At 38.0% G+C, this 24,720-nt stretch overlaps 1 protein-coding gene across 1 annotated transcript in view; it reads right to left on the reverse strand.

Moving 5' to 3' along the window:
• b4galnt4a (beta-1,4-N-acetyl-galactosaminyl transferase 4a) overlaps positions 1–24,720 on the reverse strand; it is a 211,140-nt gene continuing 186,420 nt past the window's right edge. The window contains exons 9-20 of the mRNA XM_048158247.1: positions 22,044–22,110; positions 15,595–15,738; positions 15,274–15,383; positions 14,923–15,023; positions 14,352–14,425; positions 10,746–12,039; positions 10,151–10,509; positions 6,622–6,775; positions 3,625–3,697; positions 1,844–1,997; positions 1,631–1,757; positions 1–139 (exon numbers count right to left, since the gene is read on the reverse strand). Coding sequence (XP_048014204.1) covers positions 25–139; positions 1,631–1,757; positions 1,844–1,997; positions 3,625–3,697; positions 6,622–6,775; positions 10,151–10,509; positions 10,746–12,039; positions 14,352–14,425; positions 14,923–15,023; positions 15,274–15,383; positions 15,595–15,738; positions 22,044–22,110 — 2,772 coding nt within the window. The 3' untranslated portion in view covers positions 1–24. The remainder of the gene's footprint in view (positions 140–1,630; positions 1,758–1,843; positions 1,998–3,624; positions 3,698–6,621; positions 6,776–10,150; positions 10,510–10,745; positions 12,040–14,351; positions 14,426–14,922; positions 15,024–15,273; positions 15,384–15,594; positions 15,739–22,043; positions 22,111–24,720) is intronic.

Genomic DNA, 24,720 nt, shown 5'->3' on the forward strand with positions numbered 1-24,720 from the left:
GAAGTCTCTCAGCGAGGTTCAGTTTTATCCTTTAGGAGTTTTACTGGACTGGGAGTTCCACATGCCTCTTTTAGAGTGATAGTAGTGAAAGAAGTTTCTCAGTCTTAACCGCTCAACCTCCAGGCCGTTTTGTAGAACTCTGAAAGAGAGAGAGATTCATTTAATTATATAATGTAATTTCATTTTCACAAAATGTTTTTATTTTTATTTTTTATTATTGTTCATTTATTTATTATTTATAATTAAATGTTTTAATTTTAATATTTAATTAAATTTAGCAAAAATATATTAAATTATTATTATTAACAATGATATTGTTGAACATCCTTATCAAAGCTCTCTCAATTCAATTAAATCATAATTTTAATAATGATATTAATAATGCATTGTTCTATTTGTTATTATTAATAATAATAATTATTATTATTATTGATAATAATACTACTCACAATAATATTGTCACTGTATCTCACTGTTTTAGAATATCTCAATTCAATGTAATTTTATTAATAATTTTTTATCTAACATTATTATTATTATTATTAATAACATCAGTCAAAGCTCTCTCAATTCAATCATAATTTTAATGATATTAATTAAATAACTTCATTTATTATATTATCATATTATATAATAATAATAATAATAATAATAACAACAATAATATTGTTATTGTCAAAATATCTCTGTTCAATATCATAATTTTATTAATAATACAATTATTTTTATTTAACATGCTATTATTATTCTTATGATGATTAGTAGTAGTAGTAGTAGAATAATAATACACATAATAACATCACTGTCAAAATATCTTTTTAATTCAATATTATAATTTAAAAATAAAATAATATTATTAATACAATTATATTTATTTGACAATATTATTTAATAACATTATTATTATTATTATTATTAAATAACATCCCTGTAATCATAATTTAATTATATTAATAATAAAACAATTTATTATTATTAATACTAACAACAACAACAACAACAATATTGTCAGTCAAAATATCTCAATTTCATATCATAATTTTATTTTTATTTTTTTATTTAACACATTATTACATTATATTATTATTATGAATAGTAGTATAATAATAAAAAATAACAATAACAACATCACTGTCAAAATCTATTCCAATTCAATATTATAATTTGAATAATATTAATAAAATATTAACAATATTTTTAATAACATTAACAACATTTAACATTATTATTACTACTACTACTACTACTACTACTACTAACAACTACAATAATAATGTGAGTGTCAAAATCTCTCAATTTATTATTATTATTATTATTATTATTATTATTACTAACAACAGTGTCACTGTCAAAATCAATGTCAAAATTGTAATCCTAAAATTAATAATAAAAAAGTTTATTTTAATAATAATTATATTAATAATAATATCATCATCATCACAAATGATTAGGCTAATTATTGGCCGATGCCTCTTCGCGTGAGCAGCACGAGGCATGTCTGTGACGATGACGCAGGAGCCGGTCGGTCAATCAATCAATCAATCAATCAATCAATCAATCAATCAATCAATCAATCAATCAATCAATCAATCAATCAATCAATCAATCAGTCTTTGTAAAATCCTTCTACCTGTCCAGTAGTTCCCAGTCTTCTCCTCCCCAGCGGTCCTTAAACTCCTCTGTGTTCATCCCACCAATCTTGTCAAAATCTGATTTGTAGATCCCAAACAGGCCGAAGCCGTTTACCTCCCAGTAACCTACAGAGACAGAGACGCATGGTTTTCATCAAAGTACAATGTCACAGCTGTTGTGTTTCTTCATGTGTGTCAGAAGTGCAGTATACCATCAGGCTCTTGCGGTGAGCTCCCACAGCCCAGCCTCATGACAATAGGAGCGAAGGCCAGTTTGCCCTCCACACAGTGTTTCCTGATGTTCTCCAGGATGTTCAGAGGGAAGTGAATGTGCAGGTCACACAGAAACACGATACTGTGACTGTCCTGTAAACACACATGCAGAATCATCCCACACTGGTGCACTTGTGTCATCTTTGTTTTCTAAGTTACAAAACAGCAACTGCTATGAATCACCAGCCACATTAACACAAGGAGGATTACTAGAAAGGCTTTAAACCTCGTCCGACTTGTGTCCGTAAACAGTGACTCACTGGTAGTCACACTCACGTAAATTCTGCATCATGTTGGAATTACCGTAAAAAAAATGTTTGTCAGACCCATAATTTGCATTATATGAAAGGTTTATGCCAATTGATTGTAAAATCAAGACAACCACAACAGAATCTTGCTAGTAAAGCAACTAAATCCTAAACTTTTAGTCTTGATAATGTTGATAATGATGATCATAGATAGTTTTTTTGTTTGGATAAAATGAATGGAGAATATCATGTGATATTGATGTGTTTATTTTGAAAATACAATTCTCATTTAGTCTATTAAAGGATTAGTTCACTTCATAATTCAAATTTCCTGATAATTTACTCACCCCCATGTCATTCAAGATGTTTATGTCTTTCTTTCTTCAGTTGAAAAGAAATTATGGTTTTTGAGGAAAACAGTCCAGGACTTTTCTCCATATAGTGGACTTCAACAGGGTTCAACGGGTTGAAGGTCCAAATTACAATTTCAATGCAGCTTCAAAGGGCTCTACATGATCCCAGATGAGGAATAAGGGTCTTATCTAGCGAAACAATCAATCATTTTCTAAAAAAAAATATATATATATACTTTTTGACCACAAATGCTCATCTTGCACTGCTCTGCGATGCGCCACGCATTACGTAATCACGTTGGAAAGGTCACACTTGACGTAGGCGAAAAACGCCAACCTCCAACTTCAAAATCGTCCGTCATCGTTGTTTCACCTTTTTTTTGTAAAGGCTGTTTGACTTAGTATTTGGACGTTCGCTTTGTAAACATTTGCTCTGTACTTCCACCTACATCACGCATGACCTTTGCAACATGGTTACTCAATGGGTAAAAAATATATACATTTTTTTAGAAAATGAGCAAACATTTCTCTCTTATTCCTCAGCTGGGATCATGTAGAGCCCTTTGAAGCTGCATTTAAACTGCAATTTAGACCTTCAACCTGTTGGTAACTATTGAAGTCCACTATAAGGAGAAAAATCCTGGAATGTTTTCCTCAAAAACCTTAATTTCTTTTCGACTGAAGCAAGAAAGACATAAACATCTTGGATGACATGGGGGCGAGTAAATTATCAGGAAATTTTAATTCTGAAGTGAACTAATCCTTTAATAGGCTCTTTTATCCAAAGATTTATTTTACATGAAAACAGAACCCATGACCTTGGCAATCCTAAATCCATCAGTTGAGCTACAGGAACAATTTATTTGCCATTATGCACACTACGAAAATTAAACATTTCTGAGGATTTCTGAAGATGTGGTCCATGTAACACTTCACAGTTCAGTTTTCAGACCATACACAGTGCAAATGCAAAAATTAAAAAAAGAAACCAAAAGTCAAAAGTTTTCTGTTCTTTTTACTTTTGCTAAACTGTGACTTCAGAAATGATCATTTGAATTAATCCAATGTGTCGTTTTGGTAATTCTGTTGCGAGTCTTAAAGGTGTGAGTGTGTGATTACCTCTATGGTGTCCACACCGATCTGTAACCCGGCAGAACGTTCAAAGTTTCCTTCCCTCCTCAGATACTCGTATCTGTGTCCAAAAACGTCCAGAAAAAGTACAATAGTAACCTCTACTTGTATATGCCAAATACTTAAAATGCTTTTTGAATATACAGTATTATATTAGTTTATTATAATTATATTTTTTATTTTCATTTTTTTATGTTCATATAGTTCATGTAACATATTAATTTAAATACAGTGGGGATCGAAAGTTTGGGAACCCCTTTCAGAATCTGTGAACATGTGAAAATTTTTAACAAAATAAGAGGGATTATACAAAATGCATGTTTTTTTTTTTGTTTAGTACTGTCCTGAGTAAGATATTTTACATAAAAGATGTTTACATATAGTCCACAAGACAAAAAAATGTATTAAAATAACCCCGTTCAAAAGTTTGGGAACCCTTGGATCTTAATACTGTGTGTGGTTACCTGGATGATCCATTTTTTGTTTTGTGATGATTGTTCATGAGTCTCTTTTCTGAACTCTGTTCTTCAGAAAAAATCCTCCAGGACCTGCAGATTCTTCAGTTTTCAAGGATTTTTTGCATATTTGAACCCTTTCCAACAGTGACTGTATGATTTTGAGATTCATCTTTTCATACTGAGGACAACTGAGGGACTCAAACTCAACTATTAAAAAAGGTTCAAACATTCACTGATGCTCCAGAAGGAAACATGATGCAATAAGATCTGGGGGGTGAAAACTTTTTGAATTTAAATATGAAGGTAAATTGTACTTAATTTTTCTTCTGGGAAACATGCAAGTATCTTCTGTTGCTTCCGAAGGGCAGTGCTAAATGAAAAACAAATATATTTCAAGAAAAATGTGGACATCTTCATCCTGTTCAAAAGTTTTCACCCCCCAACTCTTAATGCATCGTGTTTTCTTCTGGAGCATCAGTGAATGTTTGAACCTTTTTTAATAGTTGTGTTTGAGTCCCTCAGTTGTCCTCAGTGTGAAAAGACAGATCTCAAAATCATTCAGTCACTGCTGGAAAGGGTTCAAATATGAAAAATGCTTGAAAACTGATGAATCTGCAGGACCTGGAGGATTTTTCTGAAGAACAGAGCTCAGTTTAACTGCTCAGGACAAACAAGACACTCATGAAGAACCATCACAAAACATAAAAACAGTCGTGGATCATTTAGGTAGCCACAGACAGTATTAAGATCCAAGGGTTCCGAACCTTTTTAACGGGGTTATTTTAATATATATTTTATATATATATATATATATATATATATATATATATATATATGAAGAGCTCTTTTCCAAAACGCGATAAACGCCAAATTAAAAAAAAAAATGAGTTTGTCATGCCATTTTGCTGTGCACTGAACCTATTCTCTGCTCCATCATGTTTCATGCCAAATTGCTATATTTCCTTGTTTAAAATGTACTGCAAGATGCAGTTTCTTTCCAAACCATTATAAGCGCCGAACCTGTTTTTAGCCTAAATGCGATATGTTCTCTCGACCAATCAGAATTTGGCGACCGTTCGATGCAATCTAACATGCCGGTTCTTTGAAGCGAGGGAGTTTGTTTGTGCCCAGTCTTCCAAATGAGTGCTTTCAACTCTGTTAACACTTTTGATGGCCTGGATGAGCCAGTGAGACCTACACCTGGGGACCGGAGTCCGGAGCCCCAACTCGGCTCGGTTCCCGAGATAGAGTCGTTTGAATATAAGGGTGTCTCGGCTCGGCTCGCCTCGTGTGTGTGTGTGTGTGTGTGTGTGTGTGTGTGTGTGTGTGCAAGTGTGTGACCGTATCAGGCGATCAAACAGTTCAGTAAACTGTTTAAAACATATAGTCACCCTTTCAATACTGAGATTCTAGATGTTTTTATATAAAAAGGCTAAAAAAAGGATGGATTTGTAGCGTTTTGAAACAAGAAAAAATAAACTTTGAATTTATAATCAACAAAATTGTTGTTTCATTTAACAATCATTGTTTAACATGTTCAGAATATTAACAAAATGTATAAGTCTAGGTAAAAAAAATTTCATGAAAACTATTAAAATGGATTTATAGCGTTTTGGAAAAGAGCTCCTCATATATATATATATATATATATATATATATATATATATATATATATATATATATATATATATATATATATATATATATATATATATAGAGAGAGAGAGAGAGAGAGAGAGAGAGAGAGAGAGAGAGAGAGAAGGTTTACACATAATGTGTCCATTATGCTTTTTATATATTTATGAAATTTTTTATGTTTAAATACACGGCTTTAACCAGCAGATGTCCTCAACATACTATGTTTTGAGTGAAAAACTAGTGTAGAATAACAGTGATTCTAGAGTATTAAGTTATAAATATGGATATTTTCTTACAAAAATGTATCGCTTTGCTTCAGAAGGCCTTTATTAACCCCATGGAGTCGTATGGATTACTTTTATGATGGATGGATGTGCTTTTTTGGGCTTCAAAATCTTGGTTACTATTCACTCCCATTATAAAGCTTGGATGAGCCAGGATATTTTTTAATATAACTCTGATTGTGTTTGACTGAAAGAAAAAAGTCATATTTACTGTACCTAGGATGGCTTGAGTGAGTAAATTATGGGATAATTTTCATTTTTGTCTGAACACAAACACTGGACACATGCTGTGTGATCTTAGTGTTTGGGATCACAGCATTTGAATGGCTTCAAGTACACAAGTGCAGTATTGGTGCATCCTTGGTAAAGAGAATATCTTGGGTCGCACTAGTTTTAAATCCAGTGTGTCATATATATTTTTAAGTAGACTAAATTATTCCATTTAGTCTCTCAAATAATGTGCTCATAATAATTATACAATAGTTTTCAAAATTCTGTTTAAATAGGTTTAGAAGTTTAGCAGAAGACATGTTAATTATCTACATTTGAACATTTCTATAAAGAATATTATAATTAAATTTGTGTATAAGCAGGTGTTTGTGTACCTTGGAACAGAGCTTTCTCTGAGGGCCTGTTCCACATCCATGTCTTCACTCTGGAAGTCCACGATGATGATGTTGAAATTGTTGTCCTTGGTCTCGCGGTGCAGGAGCTCCATGTCTGAAATGAACTGCTGAACCCAACGAGCCTGATTCTTCACTATAGGAAACACATCAATAAATACATTATTAATAATACATAACATTTATACATCAGTCATATCAAAGATCTTAACAGAGATTTGCTTTTTTATTTGCATCACAAAACAAGTCTGACTTGTATTTAAGTCTGTATCTGTATTTATATGACATAGCTGTCACTGTTGTTTAATATAGTTCTGTTTTTTATATCTATGAGTGAGTGCTATACAAAATGGTTCAGTTTGAGTTTGGGTTTCTGCTGAATAAATCAGAATTATAGATGTATTGTACTGCTTAGGCTAGTTGTGACAGATTCCACGCACAAGAATGGAATTACTGATGAGGCAAGGGACACTTTTTCATCACATATCTGCCAATCAAATGTAATCCACATGCAAAATTGTTCAAATTCATTGCTACACAAAAATAAATTGAAAAATCAAAAACAAGAGTGAAAAACAAATCAGGTCCCCACCTTGATTTGAATTTCAAAATATAGTGGCCCAAAAGGTATTTAGAGACTTAAAGGGGTACTTCAACACTGGCAAAATAGGCTTTCAATACAACTTGGCCGCCTATACAGTAGAAAGGAAAAATTGGAGCTACTTGACTAGAGAAAACAGAGAAAAAAGGCTGTTGCCTTCCCTTTTGCCAAATAGGTAGGAAAACTTCAACACCCATAATGCACTGGCATGTTGCCATCCAAGGCCACTTCCACCAGTCTGCTATGGATACGCTTACCAGAGTCAAATGCCGCCTTGCTTTAGTAGGAAATACTTCTTAGCAAACTTTTAGTCATAAATGTGTTGGCCTGTATTGTTCAAGAATTCATAGAAAAAACGTTTAGCGGTCCAGTGCGTTGTAGGCTGTGGCTAAAGGCTGCAAATAATAGTAAATATGTAGAGAATGCACAACAGAAAATATGAAAAAACCTCAGTGTTGTCAACATTTCAAACTGGATGACCACGAACACAGTGTTTTAGGCCAAACAGAGGAGAAAAACTAAAAAGAAACTGCCGTTCTGTCAGTTCCGCCTAAAGCAAAACGACATCCCGTCCAGGTAATCCTGTTGCCATAGTGTTCCATTTACCAAAATGTAGCTTAAAAAGTAGACATAGCACAAAACAATTTTCATTGATAAACCTTACAATAACTGTTTTGTTAATAACCCTCTGTCGATCCGACTGTCCGTGGGTGGGGATACAAAAATGCGGAATTATAATCTGTAGTTTTCACGAAAGCCCTGAAGCTGTCAGAAGTCTATTTTGCTGACAAATAAATGGGAATTTCTTGAGTAAACAATGTTCATTTATATATATTACCAACATTGTAACAATATAAAGCAGATTGAAAATTGGCAAAGTTACACTATAAGTCGCACTTTAAAATATATGAATGTCAATGCATTACATAACAAACTATCAAACAAGGTCGCATTTAAAGAAAGACTGCATATGCATATTTTAAGTTGTTTTAAGTTTAAGTTGTTGTTTTTTTTGCCGATATATTTATTTACCGTAACATAAGATGCTCATCAGGTACATGTTTTCAGAAAAACAGATAGATATCCACAGGGGCGCCATGAAGGGTTTTAAGGGGGGTATGCGAGACATAATTTTTGGCCCCCTTCTTCCAGATGAATGTTTTTTTTTTTTTTGACATTTAATAAGATATTAACATTTATATTATTTCAAGTAACATTCCCCCTCCACCCCCGAAACACGATTGTTTTTAACCCTTTGACATGTACAATCACACCGGTGTGATTAGAAGGTTCACTGATAATACAAACCTGCTTTCGCGCTTTGGCTGGTGCAAAAAAACAAAAAAAAAACAAAAAAAAACATTGGCTGGCACAGCCAAGAGACAGACGCGCTTAGTGCTCTTCATATAGGCTATCACAACTATTCAGTGTTTTCAAACACATAATGTTTATTTGAGGATACCTTGACAAAGGCTACTAGCCAAAACGTTGGTGAATAAACAAGCTTCAGTGAGTGTGCAGTTGTTTCCCTCTAATTAGACTTATTCGAGGTTTCAAACATAGACATTAAAATGAAGTACTGAAAAAAAGAAGGGAAAAAAAAGTAGTTTTAGTTTTGTAGTTTTTAATGTTTTTTGTTTACTCTATTCTTCTCTCAGTTCACCAGCCACTTAATCTAATTTCATGTACTTCGGGGAATATGGTAGAAATTTACGTGATGTAAATCCGACAGATCCTCTGAATCGCGATGCAAACTCACAGCGCGTGGCTATCGACAAATGTGTTTAAACGACACAACACATTCATGTCCACATATTTGACAATCAGAATATATCATACAATTCATTATATAGTTAAGTTATATATTCAATATTTTGAATAAAAAGGAAAAACTAAATAAGCATGAATACATTCTAATAATGTTCTAAATAAATAACGATCACCTCAAAAAACAACCCCTGGTGGCTAATATATAGAGCCCAAAGAATACAGAGATATCCCCAGCCAACACAACCAAATTCAGGAATAGTGATTCAAGGTTTCTCTGAAGAATAAAGTTAAGTTTTTCAATTGAGGTTTTGCAGCCACACAGAAGACCGCTTGCACTACTTGAATTAGGTCTTTCAACACATATCCACAACCAACAATCATCTCCAATATTTTATTTATTCTTATTTGTATAAGGGCCCATTTCGTAAGGGAAACTTCCTTTTAACGCCTTCATCCCGACTTTTTTTTAATTTTGACTTTTGTGTTCCTTCTTTCCATCTATCCTGTTCTTTTTTATGCAGTTAAAGGTGCTCTAAGTGATGTCACGCGTTTTTAGGCCAAAACATTTTTTGTCACATACAGCAAACATCTCCTCACTATCCGCTAGCTGCCTGTCCCCTGAACACACTGTAAAAAAACGCGGTCTCTGTAGTCGCCACAAGCTCCAAAAACGGCAATAAAAACAAACTGGTGCAGCCTGGACCACGAATCATAATAAACATGCTCCAGCCAATAACCGACAAGAATGATTTTAAATGCGCGTTCATGACTGTTTCAGGAAGCATGGAGGGGAGGGGGAGGAGGAGGAGGAGGAGGGAGGGTCTAGCTAGCTTCTGTTTTGTTTGACAACACTTCGAATGTCAACAGGAAGTTACTCCACCCAGGATCACTTAGAGCACCTTTAATACGTCATGAGCTATATTTTAAAAAGATGAGAGAGCATGCTCACGTTCACTTCTTACTTTCTATAATTCACAGATTTAAATTCTATTTCAATTCAATATTATTAGTTAAAATGTTTGTGTATGTAAGAAAAAAAAAAAATTACACATACACACACAAAAAAAAAAGCATCCTGGGCTCATATGCCTGGCATACTCTGCACCCCCCTAATGGCGCCTCTGGATATCCATTACTTACCTGGCACCACAAAATGCACCATGACATCCTTTCTCCACTGCAGCATCACTGGCTGGCACAGCAGGGGTTTGGCATACACCGTGCCCCACTGTGGGGTGGTGTGGGCCCCACGGGTAGGTGTGCGAGATGGGGGAGCAGGTGGGCTGGCGACAGGGGAAGAGGGAGATGATGCTGTGACCCCTTCTACATTCTCCAGACTGTCTTCTACCCGGCCATGGTGCAACAGCATGTAGATGTATTCGGAAAGACGGACCACTTTACGGCCTCTTTCCATTAGTTCCAGCTCTATCAGGTAACGGTTACCGCGTGCAGAGTCACGCCGCTTTTCTACGTTTATGATTCGGAGGAGAGTGTAAATCCTGAAAAAGATGGAGAGAAAAAGATCAATCAATGGAGCAGGTGGCTGTACGATTACTTGAAATGTATCATCCATGGTGCCTCTGGCTTAGGTTGGAAAATACAAATTTTAAATGTTATTGATGATAATGATATAATATTAAATATTACATCACCAAATAGTTGCAAAGTTAATAATGTATATAATGTCTGAATACCGATGTTTTACCAACTTATCGGACATTAAAATACTTCTCACCCTCCATTGCGTTCATTGAGTTTCTCCATGTACTGCGCAAGTACATCCACCACTTCGCTCTCAGATAGCTGCAGGTTTCCAGACACATTGCACCGAAGATCGTTCCAGTCAGAGCGCAATGTCTCAAAGTCCATGCTGTTGACGGAAAATGTCCTCTGCCAATTAATGGACTCCTCCGCCCACCCAGGGCGAGGCTCCACATCCTCATAGCTGTACTCCGATAGGCCTCCTTCCTCCTCTGGTTCAGGGTCTGTGTCTGGCCGCTGCTGTTGGGACTCAGTAATCTCGGAAGTGTGTAAGTAGGAAGTGACATGGAGAGGCTCGGTTGGAAGCACGTTCTCAGAGGAGTTAGCGGACGGAGGAGTGGGAGCAGGAGGTGGTCGAGAGGTTGTTATGGGCCTCAAAGGATGGGGGTGTTTTTCCCAGACACCTCGTATCCTCCTCTCAAAACGACTCGGGATTGCTGCTCTGTTTGGGGCCATAGGATTTTCCGCTGGCTTGCTGAAGTTGGGGCTAGCTGGAAAGACCTTGTTCTCCTGCATAGGGGACCGTGCAAATAACTGGGATGCACGTAGAGGTCCTTTGCTGAGCTTTGGTTTGGCACTGAGGTTCACCAGCTTTGTTGTTTTGCCATTCTGGTACAGGAAAACGCCAGGGAAGACCTCTCTTGGGTGGCGTGAAACAGGACTTTGCTTCTCCTTAGCAGGTCGAGGTCTTGTGACGTAAATTTTGTTGTCTTCCTTCTTGCGTTCCTTGTTGGTGTGGCTGTTTCCAGGATTGTGGCTGTTGTCATGAGCGTGATTGTTACCTGGGGAAGGGACGGTGTGGGCAGGACTGCTGAGGATTTGCTTGGCTCGGCTGTTGAGAGCTACCAATGAGGATTTCGGCGGGAATAGCAAAGCTGATCGGCTTATTTTGGGAGAACGATCTTCTGACCAACCCTCTCTGAAGTCCCGGCGGTCTCTTTGAACCCAAGTGAGAGAACGACCTCGTACCACACTCTCACTTTTTGGTAACCCCACCTTAGCCTGATGGTCTAGAGTGTCTTGGTCTGTCTTTTGATGTTGAGCCCCAACCACTTGCCTTGCACTTGTGAAAAAGTGCCTTTGCTCTCTCCTCAATGCTGAATTGTCTGACTCTACCTCGTTTCTCTCCAGCATTGTGGGAACAGGCTTATCAGAAGGGCTTAAGGTGTGACTTGATTGGCTAGCTTGGACAGTCTTCTTTGCTGACTGGGTGCCAACAAATTGTGCTTCATCATCAGGATCTGCCCCCTCTTCTTCTTCAAGAAAATCTAAAGCAAAACACCAAAAACACTGAACACTATGAGTATTACACTACCAGTGGAGTAAGGATAGATCATCAGGATAGACTTCTTTCTATCCAAGCAGAGGAGGAACTAAACTTACAGATTACTTTCTGGCAAATGACATCAAAGATTTTTAATAGATTTTGAATGTGAATGATAGCAATACAGATCAATGAATAACAGCTGTTGCATCTGTGAAGAGAGGTACTTTAAAGGCCCTGGTATACTTCAAACAAAGTTCTTTTCGTTCTTCGTTTAGGGGTAAAATGAAGTTCGAAATGCGTGAGCTGCGATATACTGTTATTGAACATCTGACGCCGCCCACACTGCTGAGAGCAACATTTAGATGAATGTGTAAATGCTGTACACTTTCTTCTCAGTAACAAAATAAAAACACAACAAAAATGAGAAAACTGCATGCATTTTTTTTATAGAAAGCATAAGAAAAGTGTCTGATCATAACATGGGTATGTTAGCACGAGCTCTGCAAATTAGCACTCTAGTCACGTCACGTTTATTTATATAGCACTTTATTCAATAGATTGCTTAAAAGCAAGCAGCTTTACAGTATAAAACATGACAAACAATGTCAGTGCCTCATTTCATCAGAAGCACAACTTCATTTTGTACTATAAAGCGCCTATCCAGAGTGTTCATGTTTTCACCCCCGGAGATCTTACCTCAACAAACTCAACAGATCAAATTAGTCAGAGAAGACTTCCATGCGGATGAAGGCGGAGCCTCAGCGCACACCTCCTATTATGTTATCATCACGGACCAATGGTGGCATGAAGGTGTTTTGCAGCTGAAGCAAACTTTTCCTGAAAGCAAACCGTTTTTTTGGCAAACCGTTTCGAACTTCCAAAAAGAACACAAAACGAACTTCGTTTTGGTCTGATTTTGTTCGAAATGACGTCACATCAGTTCGTTCTTCGATTTCGTTAAGTATATCGGGGCCTTAAGGCTGGTCTGGCCCCCTGGCTGTAGAAATTATACACTGCAGCTTAAATCAATCTAATGCATTCCTATAGACCAGGGGTGTCCAAACTTAGTCCTGGAGGGTCACTGTCCTGCAGAGTTTAGCTCCAACTTGCCTCAGCACACCTGCCTGGAAGGCTGAATCCCCAATGGCACATTTCTATGCACTTTTGGTCTTGTGGACTTACAATGGCTGCCGCGTACATGTGTCCGTTAAGTCCATGAGTTTGCGAGCTACGCAGAGGGCTTTACCCGGCAGTCAAAGCGGCATTACATCACGAAAGTGCGGACTCAGAGGAAGACCGCGAGTATTTAGGGTGCCATTTGGGATTCAGCCGAAGGTTCTAGTATGCCTAGTAAGACCTTGATTAACTGGTTCAGGTGTGTATATATATATATATATATATATATATATATATATATATATATATATATATATATATATATATATATATATATATATATATATATAATTATGTAATAATATTTTATTGAAAAATGCACAAAACATTAATATTTATTATTTTTATAGTTTATATCTTAATCTATGATAAATTATACATTGTTTACCAATGAGATATTAGAAAATGTGATTAGTATATTGGTACACTGAATACCTCCAGCACCAATGTACTATCTTGTACTATACCATTACTATGATTTGGAAAATGAGCCTATTTTCAAAAAAAGTGGAGTGTTCCTTTAAGTCCACGAGACCGTAGGGTGTCCCGTTTATCATTTTAGGTTTCAGAAGGGTGCTCGCGAGCGACCTCTCCATTATTATCACTATAATAAGATAAATTCCTATATCTTGCCATCACAGCTCTGAAGCAAATTAAATTTATATTATCAGCTGCATTTTACTAGTATTACAGCGTATTGCATTGCGTTTGTGTTTTAGTGTTATTATAGTCTATTGCATTTCTTCTGTATTGTGTGATATTTTCTTTAACACAAGGGAAGTCTGTTATTTAGCATTAAAGTGGGTGATATTTGTATTATCAGAAGGGATATTTCCCATTAAACCATGTATCTAAGTGTTTTTTTTTTTTTTTTTTTTTCCTGGTGTTGGTATGAATACACATTTTGTCAGCACATTGTTTAGCATTTTCATTTCACTGATGGTGTGACCAGGCCTTAACCCTTTGAAAATAAAAACAACTCCAGCCATTCATTTCATTTCTGGCTCCAACCCAAGGCCATTATCTCCTGATGAATATATCTGCCATGTTCTAATAAGGCAGCTTGTGACGGAACGATGCACTAATGAAGTGTTATTCCTCTTCTGGATCACTGATCACACACACATACAAACTCACCATCAGGATTAGGGAAGAAGAATGGCCTGTCATCTTCCTCCTCATCCATCTTCATGTATTTATAGAAGCCAAACCTTAGAGAAAGAGATAGAGAGAGAAAGATCAAGTCCATGAAAGAGAGAAATACAGTTTTAGAAAACTACATTTATTAATTTCTTAATTTCAAGAAATCTGAGTTAAAGTCAACATGAAATAAAAACAATACACATTTGCTTTCTTGATAAATATCCCTGCTGGTCGTTTTCATTATATTTCACCATATGTGTTTCGATATGTATTTTATTTTAGCAAAATATAATACATTTCTTCATCTCTGAAATGACTTTCTGCTGATGTAACCAAGACGTCACGGGCGGGGAAAAATATTAACCATTAATATCATAGCCTAACATCCAATTTCCAGCTGAATATTTTGTTCCACTTGTAAATATGTTATACAACAGACACTAAATGGGTTGTGAATGTCCTATATCACTCCTAATATGCATTATATACACTCTATATAATTACAGTTAATCAGCCTTTGATTGGAATTAGCATTAGTGTCATTACAATCTATACACAAGCTTACTTCTCCAGATAGATGGGCGACTCTCTGTAGAAGCACTTGTTTTCTCTTTCCATGTGGGTGAGGCGGGTGAAGTCATTGGGATAGACAAAAGAAAGATAAACCTGCGGACAAAACAACCAGGCATGATACCCTGAAAATTAACTTGAAATGTAGGGTATGTTCCAAACATCCCAAACGCTGTGATTGTCTTTTATGCAATTACATTTGTCAACCAAAAGGGGGCAGTAATCACACAGGAAATTTTAGTACACTGCAGCATGAAGTCAATAAGGCAACAGGTGCAAGTACATTGTTAGGCATTTTCTGCTATAGTATTTGGCATGTGTGTGTTAATGTGTGTGTTATACTCACAAACTGAAGGCCTTGATAGCGGGCAATAGGGAAGTCTTTGACCACGTATGTTGGCGAGTAGAGACAGGCAGGCAATACATTTTCAAGATGAGCAGGGTCAATCATGGGGACTATGAAGAGTATTGTGAGAGAGACAGTTCAATTTTACCAGAGGCACATTATCAAATTCATTATTTGTCATGCAGAATGCAAATGCAAAACACAAAAAGGAGAAAGACAATTTCAGTGGAAATAACCTCAAGAGCAACAGAAAAAGAGAGCCAGAAGAATCAAATCAAATGGGAATAGAAAGGGGATCTGAACAGAAAGAGAGAGGCTCACTGTTGAAGAAGGTGTCGCGGGGGTCCGGTTGCAGCATATCGGCGCCGTGTTGGCTGTGGGTGTGGGTCTCTGCTGGGACGGGGCTGTGGCTGGCCAGCGACTGAGGAATGTGATCCACATGGTTCATCTTCAAACTGCTCTCATCTTTCACAAAGAGAAAAATGAGAATGATTAATGGAGATGAAAAGCCATTGTTTATGAATAGGCATTATACAGAAAGACTTTTAAAGGCAACATGAAACAAGAACTCGGAGTATCATAGAGAATCGGGGTTGGGCTTTTTGGCTTAGGCCAGTAAACAATTACCTAGAGCCCTGGCAACTGTTTAGCAACCCCCAGAAACCCCTATTGACTGTCTAATAATGCTTTTGCAACCACCCAGAACACCTTAGAAAGCACCCATAATGCTCCAGCAACCGCCTAACACCATAATAACCACTTATAACACCCTACTAAGTGCCTAATAACACCCTACTGCTTAGCAACCCCTAGAAAACTGCAAATGCCTAACAATGCCCTAGAACCCATTCAGAACACACTAACAACCACCTAACAGCAACTGCACTGCAACACCCTTTAAACCACCCAGAACACCCTGACAAGTGCTTAGCAACACTGTAAAGATTTGCAACTCCCAGAAAACTCCCAACAATGGCCAGGGAACCACCAAGAACACCTCAGCAACTATCTAACAACACAATAATAACTACTTAACTCCCCTCCAAAAAACATAGCAAGTGCCTAACAAAGCCCTAGAAACCACAGAGAACACACTGACAACCACCTGACGCCATAGCAACTGCACTGCAACACCCTAGAAAGAAACCATAACACCATCAACGCCCTAGCAGCCACCCAGAACACCTTAACAATCACTTAACAATCTCCAGACAATCATCCGGAACACTGTAGGAACCGCCTAACAACACCCTGACAACTACCTAACAATGCTCTAACAACCACCCAGAAACCCCTGGCAACTACTTATCAACACATTAGTTACCGTGCAGAACACCCAAACAATTTGGCAACTGCTTATCCTCCTGCAGCCACCCAGAACACCTTAACAATCGCTTAGCAATGTCCAGGCAACCACCCAGAACACCTTAACAATCGCTTAGCAATGTCCAGACAACCACCCAGAACACTCTAGGGACCACGTAATGACATCCTATCAACTGCATAACAATGCCCTAGCAACCACCCAGAACTCTCAAGAACACACCTAACAACCCCCTGGTAACTGCTTACCACCCAGAACACCTTAACAATCACTTAGCAATGTCCAGGCAACCACCCAGAACACCTTAACAATCGCTTAGCAATGTCCAGACAACCACCCAGAACACTCTAGGGACCACGTAATGACATCCTATCAACTGCATAACAATGCCCTAGCAACCACCCAGAACTCTCAAGAACACACCTAACAACCCCCTGGTAACTGCTTACCACCCAGAACACCTTAACAATCACTTAGCAATGTCCAGGCAACCAACCAGAACACTTTAGGAACCACATAACAACAACTTATCAACTGCATAACAATCCCCTAGCAACCATCCAGAACTCTCAAGAACACACCTAACAACCCCCTGGCAACTCCTTACCACCCAGAACACCTTAACAATCACTTAGAAATGTCCAGGCAGTCGGTGCCGATGGCCTCATGGGCAGCACACTGACATGTAGCGGCAATGCGCTTTGGGCAACCCGAGTTTGAGTCCTGGCTAGTGGTCCTTTCCCAATACCGTCCCCCTCTATCTCTCTCCCACTTCGCTTCCTGTCTAATCACTGTCCTATCATAATAAAGGCAAAAACGCCAAATATAAATCTTTAAAAAAAGAAATGTCCAGGCAACCACCCAGAACACCGTAGGAACTGCCTAACAACAACCTGGCAACTGCATAACAATGCCCTAGCAACCACCCAGAACTCTTAATAACACACCTAACAACCCCCTGGCAACTGCTTACCACCCAGAACACTCTAGGAACTGCGTAACAACACCCTATCAACTGCATAACAATGCCCTTGCATCCACCCAGAACTCTCAAGAACACACCTAACAACCCCCTGGCAACTGCTTATCAACACACTAGTGACCATCCAGAACACCCTAACAATCGTATAGTAAACCTTGGCAACCATTCAGGATAGCTTTGACAAATTTACCTGTGCCTACTGTATGTGCTGTCTGTCTGTTAAAGCTCGATAATAATTCCTCGCTAATATGTGGGTCACTCCACATCAGAGGCACCACAGTGTCTGGGTGACAAATGATGGTGCCACCCTTCAAACGACTAAGACCCCTCCACACAAATGAGACAGGCTTTGATGTGCGCTTGAAACGCAAGAGAGAGCAGAGGTGGCTGTTGTCATACACTCTGCTCTTTAATGAGTGTGAGAGATGAACACTGTGAAGTGCTTAAGCTCTGCGTTATGTTCAAAAGGAGTTCACATGAAGGTCAAAGAAACCAGCAGCTGAATCCAAACAAGAACCAAAGCGAAGAGGAACATACTAAAGTATTTAATATTACAACACCACTAATGTACTAAACAAGAACTTTCCATTCAGGCCCTAGGCTATTTTAAAGCACCACAGCAGAACTAGGTGTTCAAAATATAAATTTCTCGCACATGCAAATGAGGCACTGACAATAGCCAGCGGTGGCATGCTCTATTTTGCAGAATGTTTTAGTTGCTCTTACCCTTTCATATATCAAAATGTCCCATGGGTCTTACACCCCTTTGTTTGTCAATCCCAATCTACCCCTATCAAACCCTGAGACGCTGTCAAGACAAACTGAATGAGGTTCTTTATTATGTTGCATATAATAAGCCTTGTATAATATACAATACAATCACAATTCTAAAGGGAATTCATTTCATAGTATTTGACACTTGATGCAAGAAAGCTCTTGTCAGGACTCAATTTTTCACACAAGGCATTCAAGCATAACTCTGACTCTTTTAGGAGAACTGATGGCTTTCACCAGCCCTGTTGCCTAGAGACACATTTACCACAGCCCTCCGTTTCCTACAGTGGTGCCTCTGAAGAACTAAATGTGTAAAAGAAAAGAAACTGTTACATTAACAGTTTACATGAAGTTTTAACAACCAAGAGGAAAATTTTAGTGCTCAGAGGTTACACACTAACTTTCCTTTGAGCATCCTTCCTTTCTCCTAGGATGTCTCCTAAAAATGGACACAAATGAGAATTATATTTAGGGCCAGATTTACTAAATAGGGCAAATTAACGTAAAAACGCAATCAAAGCACAGATGGGAGTGGAACGTTCTGCTGGTGATGTACTGACAATGCTCAAATTAAAGAACACAGACACAGCCAGCTCATTTCCATTACGACCAATGGAAATTAGCGTAGGGTCGCAAGCAAGCAGAGCTCATCAGGTGCAGGTAGTCTACTATAAACACAGGCACATCAAATTAAAATAACGTGGCTTGGCAAACAATACGTTGTACAATTAGCCAGCAGCTATGTAGCCCAAGACTGGTTGCCCACTAAAGCTAAGCAGAGTTTAGCCTGGTCAGTACCTGAATGGGAGACCTCCTGGGACAACTAGGTTGCTGTTGGAAGAGGTGTTAGTGAGGCCAGCAGGGGGTGCTCACCCTGTGGTCTGTGTGCCCCAGTATAGTGATAGGGACACTATACTGTCAAAAAAAAAAAAAAAAAAAGCACCATCCTTCAGATGAGATGTTAAACCGAGGTCCTGACCTCGAAATCCCAGGATGTCCTTCGAAGAAGAGTAGCGGTTTAACCTCGACATCATGGCCAAATTTGCCCATTGGCCTCTGTCCAACATCATGACCTCCCCATATCCCCATATATATATATACTTCATCACTCTGTTTCTTCTCCACCAATAAGCTGGTGTGTGGTGGGCGTTCTGGCGCAATATGGCTGCCATCACATCTTTCAGGTGGATGCTGCACATTGGTGGTGGTTGAGGCAATCCCCCCTATGAAAAGCTTTTTGAGTACCCAGAAAAGTGCTATATAAATGTAACAAATTATTATTAATTATTACTAAATACAGAAAAGTTTTTTTTTTTCGCACTTTTAGTGTACAGACGAAAATGTTGTCAAAAGGATCCCCGTTCACATGGATTCGTGAAAAGGACTAAAAACGCTGTATTCTGCTGCCAGGCCAGTAGTTGGCGATGTCACTTTGTAAATAAACACTACGCGCCTATAGACTGAACATGTCACCGTTTTCACAAATTCGCATTTTTGTAGTTTACACAGAGACAATAACAGTATCGTTTTCAAAAACTTGCACCTTGAAACCCATTTGCAAAAGTTTGCATTTTCAGACCCCCAAAACGCAGCTGTCATGTAAATGAACGGCCAAAACACATAAAAAGCTTTCTGCCACAAAAATAACTGGCCATGCCTTTTCATTGCTAATTTTTCACTGCGCGTCTTTAGTGAATCCTGACCAGTGTTAGGGGTAACGCATTGAGTTACGTAATCAGATTACTTTTCAAGTAACTAGTAAAGTAACATATTAATAATATATAAAGAAATGCAAGTTACTTTTCACATTTATTTACTTACAGCTCTCCCGTCCCCATGTTGAGAGAAATAAAGTGCAGAGGTGTTGTGTGCGCTGTGTAAACATGATGGTTATTGTAGTTCTAGACTAAATTTGCACATGCATTACTTGCACGAAAACATTCAGTATTCCTCAAAATGAATAAAAACAGTGAAATGCAATCTCAGAATTTAACGCAAACCTGTTATAATTAAATATTTTAAATTACACAAATATACTTTATGTATTTAATCTCACTTTATTAACCAATGTCTTTGCTGCTGACCTTCAATTACCTAATTCAACTAAACTAATAAGCGGAAATTACTTTAGATTTAGAAATAAGAGTGTTGAACTCTCTTCTCATGTATCCTGTTTTTCTTTAATCCAGAATGGCAGCACAGCTAAAAGGTTTGTTTGAGCTGTGCCCTCTACTGTACAGGGGTAAATATGCATTTCCTTCAGCCTGAGGCTTATTCATTTCACATTTTCCAAAAATATAACTTTTTTTTTTTTTTTTTTGTAACAATGTAACGCTTTACTTTTCATAAAAAGTAACTAAGTAATGCAATTAGTTACTTTTCTAGGGAGTAGCGCAATATTGTAATGCATTACTTTTAAAAGTAACTTTCCCCAACACTGATCCTGACAGTAGTTTTTTAACACCAAAATAGGGTTTGTGCTGGCGCAAGCGGTTAGTAAATCTGGACCATAGAGTTTAAAGTAAATTAATGTGTCTAAGCATAGCTCAGTTAACTTTGCCAAAGATTAATTTGATGAAAAGTAAGTTCAGACTAAACCGCCCATTTGTTTCCCTGCCTTCGGCCCGAGGCTCTAGGATAGGCTCCAGCATCCCCGGGATCCCACATAGAACAAGTGATTTGAAGAATAGATGGGTGGATAGTTCATATGGAGTTCTCTGAGACATGTGAGATGCCTTATGAAATTCATGAGGAGACGTGAATTTATTTAGGACTTTTTTCTCAGGAGAACCACCTAAAGAGCAGGATACTTCTGGAAAACTTTCAATTTGCTGTCCAATTAATATTATTGCTTTCTAGGAGAAACAATTAAAATATTATGGAGATCTCATTTGTAAATCTTTCCATCTTGAATGTAAAATCTATGAGGACAGAGTGTGTGTGCGCGGTGAACTGCTTGAAAACATATAAGCTCTGCTGTGTTACAAGATGGCATTTGTAATGAAGACACTTCCAAAAGGTTATCCTTGAAGGTCGGCATGATCACCATAGCAACGGTATGCAAGCTACGGATGTTAGCGCTCCATGCCTGATCTCCCTTTGAGAGCAAGATCCGAGTCTTTATAACCTTGTTCTTTTTCCTGTGCCCTTTCTCTCTTTGTCACAACAGCTCTAAGCACATTTTCAATTTTGCTTCACCTCAGGGCACTGAAACCAAAAACGTGTTAAGAGCAAATTATGTCTACTAAACTCATCAATTTTGTGGTGAACTCAGTAGGACGCTATTAAAAGTCTTTGCACATACAACTTTAGGGCATGGAAAACAACTTTAAAGTGTAATGCAGCTAATACATCTAGTCGTTTCAAGCCCGATGGGACACACTGTACCATTCCCTACACAAAGACCAGCGATTTGAAACAGCCTCGGGCAGAAGAAGTCACTGTCATCAATCTCAGTGATCCTGAAAAAGGCACTTTCTTCCTTCTCGACAACTTTCGAAGACACCATACGTTTCATAAACTGTTCACAGCAAAACCTCTCGAGCAACTCAAAGAAAACCATCAAAGACTAAAGGTCAAACTGTCACACCATCAAACTACTCAAACCGTTACAGTGTGGTGGCAGTTCGATAGCTAGTCAATGTTGGTTAGTTTTGAAATTGGTGGAATTTGTAAGAGAGGGAGGGTTACCTGTGTACAAGGAGATGTAGGCGGAATCAATGACCTCATACTTGAGTCCTGGCAGGAAAGGGCGCCACTGTAATAAAGACAAAGAGGGACAGTTAGAGAGAAAGTAGACTCAAGCCTCATATGGCACAGCCAACAGACCGTTCTTAAGGCCCTTTCACACTGAGTGCAACACGATAAAGCTAAGCGAATCGCAGACGAAAGGAGCTTTCAGACTGAATGCGAAATGGCTGATTACCTTCAGCTAATTCGCACCGGCATGATAGGTGGCGCTGACCAAGATTACATTTTTCCTCATGTATGTATCTTGTAGGTTTTCCCATTTGGCTTTAACCTCGTCCACTGCACAACATACAACAGTAAACTAAGGGGTTAGCTCACCAAAAAAGTGAAAATTATCCTATAATTTACTCACTCTCAAGCCATCCTAGGTGTAAATGACTTTCTTCTTTCAGTCAAACACAATTGGAGTTATATTAAAAAATATTCTTTATAATGGGAGTGAATAGAGTTCTTACTAGAACCAGGAAGTATGACCATATTAGCCTGGTTCTGTCAACACTGCATTGGCTCCCTATTAAACATTGTATAGATTTTAAAATCTTGTTACTTACTTACAAAGCACTAAATGGTTTAGCTTCCCAGTACCTAAGTGAGCTCTTAACGCATTATAGTCCTTCATGTCTATTGAGATCTCAGAATTCTGGACAGTTGATAATACCTAGAATATCAAAATCAATTGCAGGAGGTAGATCCTTTTCCTATTTAGCACCTAAACTTTGGAACAGTCTTCCTATCACTGTTCAGGAAGCAGACACACTCTGTCAGTTAAGTCTAGACTAAAACCACATCTGTTTAAACGTGCATACACATAAACCATTATCTACTTCTATAATTCAAATCATGTAAATTGTTAGGCTGCATAGATTATGTCAGCCGGAATCGGGAACACTTTCCATAACACCTGATGTACTCACTACATCATAAGAAGAATGGCGTTTTTTATATTTTTTAATATAACTCCGATTGTTTTTGTCTGAAAGAAATTCATATACACCTAGGATAGCTTGAGGGTAAGTAAATTATGGGATAATATTCATTTCTGGGCGAACTATCCAGCAAAAGCCATCATGATTACAACCTTAAGGGAACCCACCATGAGTTTGGGTCTGTTGCATCAGTCCCTTCTAACATACATCTAAGTGGGTAGTTTTTGGCCAGAAGAAGCTGCAAAGTGGACCTGACAGTCAAAGTCTTTCTGCACATTCAAAAGTCTGGCAACAAAAGACTAAAAAGAAACTATGCCATAATAAGACGTTTCTGATGAAAGTATTGCACAAAGTGACGAAGTCACCTTTCAACAAAGGACATCTCTGTAAAATTAAAATGCAAGTAAGGCCATCAAATCATCAAACCCTTTAGTGTCTGCAGGTTAACGGCTCATCGAAGTGTTGAAATGGTGTAGACAGGAAAAAAGTAGCGATTGAGTCCAATCCAGATGCGATGCCAAGTTTCCGACCTCACTGAAAGTGGAAATGTTGCACAACCGACAAAATATCGTCACATTGCAGTTGAGGCTAGTTAACATAGAAACTCTGATTATGATGGAGATGGGATTGCTTGCTGTTTGATCACATCTAACTGTTTAGGACCATGATGTAAAAGTTGTTGAAGTCAAACTTCACTGGAAGTTTTGAGAACAAAAATGGAATGGAATCAAAAAGGTCCATGTGGAATCATGGGTGTTCATGTATTCAGTGTTGCCAAGTCTGCGGTTTTCCCCGCAAAATTGGGCTACTTTAACACTGTTGCTGCGGGTTGAAGAAACCCCAAATAATATGATATTTAGCCTCTGGGATGCAAATTTTACCAGGGGAAACCCACAAAAAGAGGATTTTACCCCCCGGAACGCAATTTTTACTGGGGGACCTCCCCGAAACGTGATTGGGCTAGTTTTGAGCTAGTTTTTAGTAGCAATTGGGTGGGTTTCGTTGTGAAAACCTGGCATCCCTGCCTGTATTGATTGTGTAGAAAAAACTATTGATGAACAATGAATGCAACTATAGAAGATGGAGGGAAATCTGCTATTTATTCATCTACATTTCATGCAAGGTCACCCTCACTAAACAGATTCACCCATCCAATCACAACACACAGCAGGAAATGAGAGACACACTCACATCAACAGTAGCTTCTTCAGCAGCACACTTACAAACCATCCGACAAGCTACAATTCTTTTAATGACGTTGTGCAATTACCATGTCACTTCTGCTTATTCTCGCTGTAATGAGGGGAGACAGGCCATTTTCCACAGCCAAACACACACAGACTCGTAACATTATTGAGGAACGACCAGTAAAACGAAGATATATGGGTAAATTTCGTGAAAACAATTTCATATCATATTTCACAATTAAGCGCGTTTTACCATCTAATTTTACCCTCAAACTGTCATTATTCTCATTTACATTATTATTTAAAGGTACAGTAGGTGATCTGGGAATGCTAATGTTAGCCTGCTAACATTGAAAACATACGATCTCCCTGCAAATCGGCATCCAAAGCCACGCCTCCTCCAAAACACATGCACGCACACATACACAGCTGCTCTTGGCAAAGCGTCACAAGAGATGGCGTTAAACTACATCATGTCTCCAAAGCACATAACATACAATAATA

Source organism: Megalobrama amblycephala, linkage group LG15, assembly GCF_018812025.1.
Source record: "Megalobrama amblycephala isolate DHTTF-2021 linkage group LG15, ASM1881202v1, whole genome shotgun sequence".
Classification (NCBI taxonomy): Eukaryota; Metazoa; Chordata; class Actinopteri; order Cypriniformes; family Xenocyprididae; genus Megalobrama; species Megalobrama amblycephala.